Genomic DNA, 1,975 nt, shown 5'->3' on the forward strand with positions numbered 1-1,975 from the left:
AATGTGACATCTAGAAGGGAAATATGAAATTAACACAAGGCAACTGTGTAATCTATAGCAGAAGAAAAAACAAATGTTGTATAATATGCAGTGCACATAACAGATAAGAAAGCACTCTTTGAGACAGAAAGACATTTAACACAGGAGACTAAGTTTGCAAAAATTCTTGGAAGGACTGGAGGTTTATACCTTCCAAGGTCTTGGTGTAAGGAAGGACTTGGTGTAATCTCTGTCACCAAGCTTGGCTCCTAGAACAACATCCAGGAGTGGTTTGTTAGAGTGCTGCTACCTCTGCTCAGTCAAGAAACTAAGCAGTCAGGAATTCACCATTAAGTCTTTTGGGTCCAGAGCCCTTAGAACTTATTCATACAGCTCACTCAGCTCAGTTATGAATTTGCTAATAGTTTTAGAATCCCTATTTTTGGCACAGCCAAAGTGATCTTTTTTCTCTGTCTATATATAGGGTATCCACTTAGAGTCATAGATAACATATGCAAACCTCTGGGCATAATCAAGAGCCAATTGTTGAGGCAGACCTGATTATACTATATTAACGTGGGTAACATCTAGCTGAGGCATGCAAGAAAAAAGAACAGAGGATGGCAAAACAGGCACACAATTAAGTCCTTTCTTTCTCATTGACAAAAATTGATTAATCAGATTGGGTGACCTGACAATAAGCAAGTTTCTTCAGAGCCTCTTTGACTTCTTGGTTCCTTAGGCAATAAATGAAAGGGTTGAAAGCAGGAGTAATAATGGCATAGAAGATGGAAATAACTTTGTTCATGTTGAAGGCATGGATGGCTCGGGGCCGTGCATACATGAAAATAGTGGCTGAATAGAAGATGGTGACTACTACAAGGTGGGAGGCACAAGTGGAGAAAGCTTTCTGCTTTCCTGTGGGCATGCGTATAACGGTGGCCAGAATGCATCCATAGGAAAGGACAGTGATAGAAAGTGGAAAAAGAAAGATAATCAGTGCAAGAACAAAGTCCACCAACTCAGCTATGGACATATCTGTGCAGGAGAGGTTAAGAACTGGAGAGATGTCACAGAAGAAGTGATTGATAACATTGGGGCCACAGAAGCTGAGGCGGGAGATAAAATAGATCTTAGCCAAAGAGATGCCAAAGCCAATGACCCAGGAACCAAGAGCAAGGCAGAAGCAGAGTTCATGAGTCATAATGGTGGGGTAGTGCAGTGGGTAGCAGATGGCCACATAACGGTCATAGGCCATGGCAGCCAGTAGAACACATTCTGTGCACATTAGTGCAATGAAAAAATAAAGTTGTATCATGCAGTGAGTGAAGGAGATGCTGTTGTTCACAGACCAAAAACTGAACAGTAATTTGGGCACAGTTACAGAGATGTACCAAGTCTCCAAGAAGGATAGGTTGGCCAGGAAGAAGTACATAGGCTTATGCAGAGGCTGGTTCTGCTGTACCAACAAGATGATGATGATGTTTTCTGCCATTGTCAAGATATAGGCCATAAGGAACACCAGGAAGACCATGGCACGCAGGGCACACGTCCCAGGAAACCCCACCAGAATGAAGCTAGTGACCCATGTTTGGTTCTCCACATCCATATTGAAGAAGGGCTTAGAATTCCTTGGGGGAAGGGGGGTGGAGAAATCACTTGGTCAGAACTCCATAGTTCAATTAGTTTATTTCATTTTTTACTTCTTTAACTAGGAACAACAGCAACAAGTACCACTTATTATGGGCTAGACTATGCACAGGGTACATTACACACATAATGTAATTTACTTTTCATAAATCCTCCTTATATGTATGTTGTTATACTCATTTTAGTCATGAAAGAAACAGAGCATCAGGGATATCAAGTAACTTACCAAGTTCACACTGGTAGAGGGTAGTAATCACCTTCAAGTCTCAGTTCAACACCCACTATCCACTACCCTACCTGCCTTCACTAAAACCTCCAAATTAAACAGTATAAAACCCCATATTCT

General features: G+C 41.4%; 1 protein-coding gene across 1 annotated transcript; it reads right to left on the minus strand.

The window, feature by feature from the left end:
- Positions 1 to 652: 652 nt before the first annotated feature.
- On the minus strand, positions 653 to 1,588 carry LOC143687620 (olfactory receptor 6B1). The gene has a single exon (XM_077164754.1). The coding sequence runs from the start codon at positions 1,586 to 1,588 to the stop codon at positions 653 to 655; it is 936 nt and encodes a 311-aa protein (XP_077020869.1).
- Between the last annotated feature and the right edge of the window lie 387 nt (positions 1,589 to 1,975).

This window comes from Tamandua tetradactyla, chromosome 1, assembly GCF_023851605.1.
Source record: "Tamandua tetradactyla isolate mTamTet1 chromosome 1, mTamTet1.pri, whole genome shotgun sequence".
NCBI lineage: Eukaryota > Metazoa > Chordata > Mammalia > Pilosa > Myrmecophagidae > Tamandua > Tamandua tetradactyla.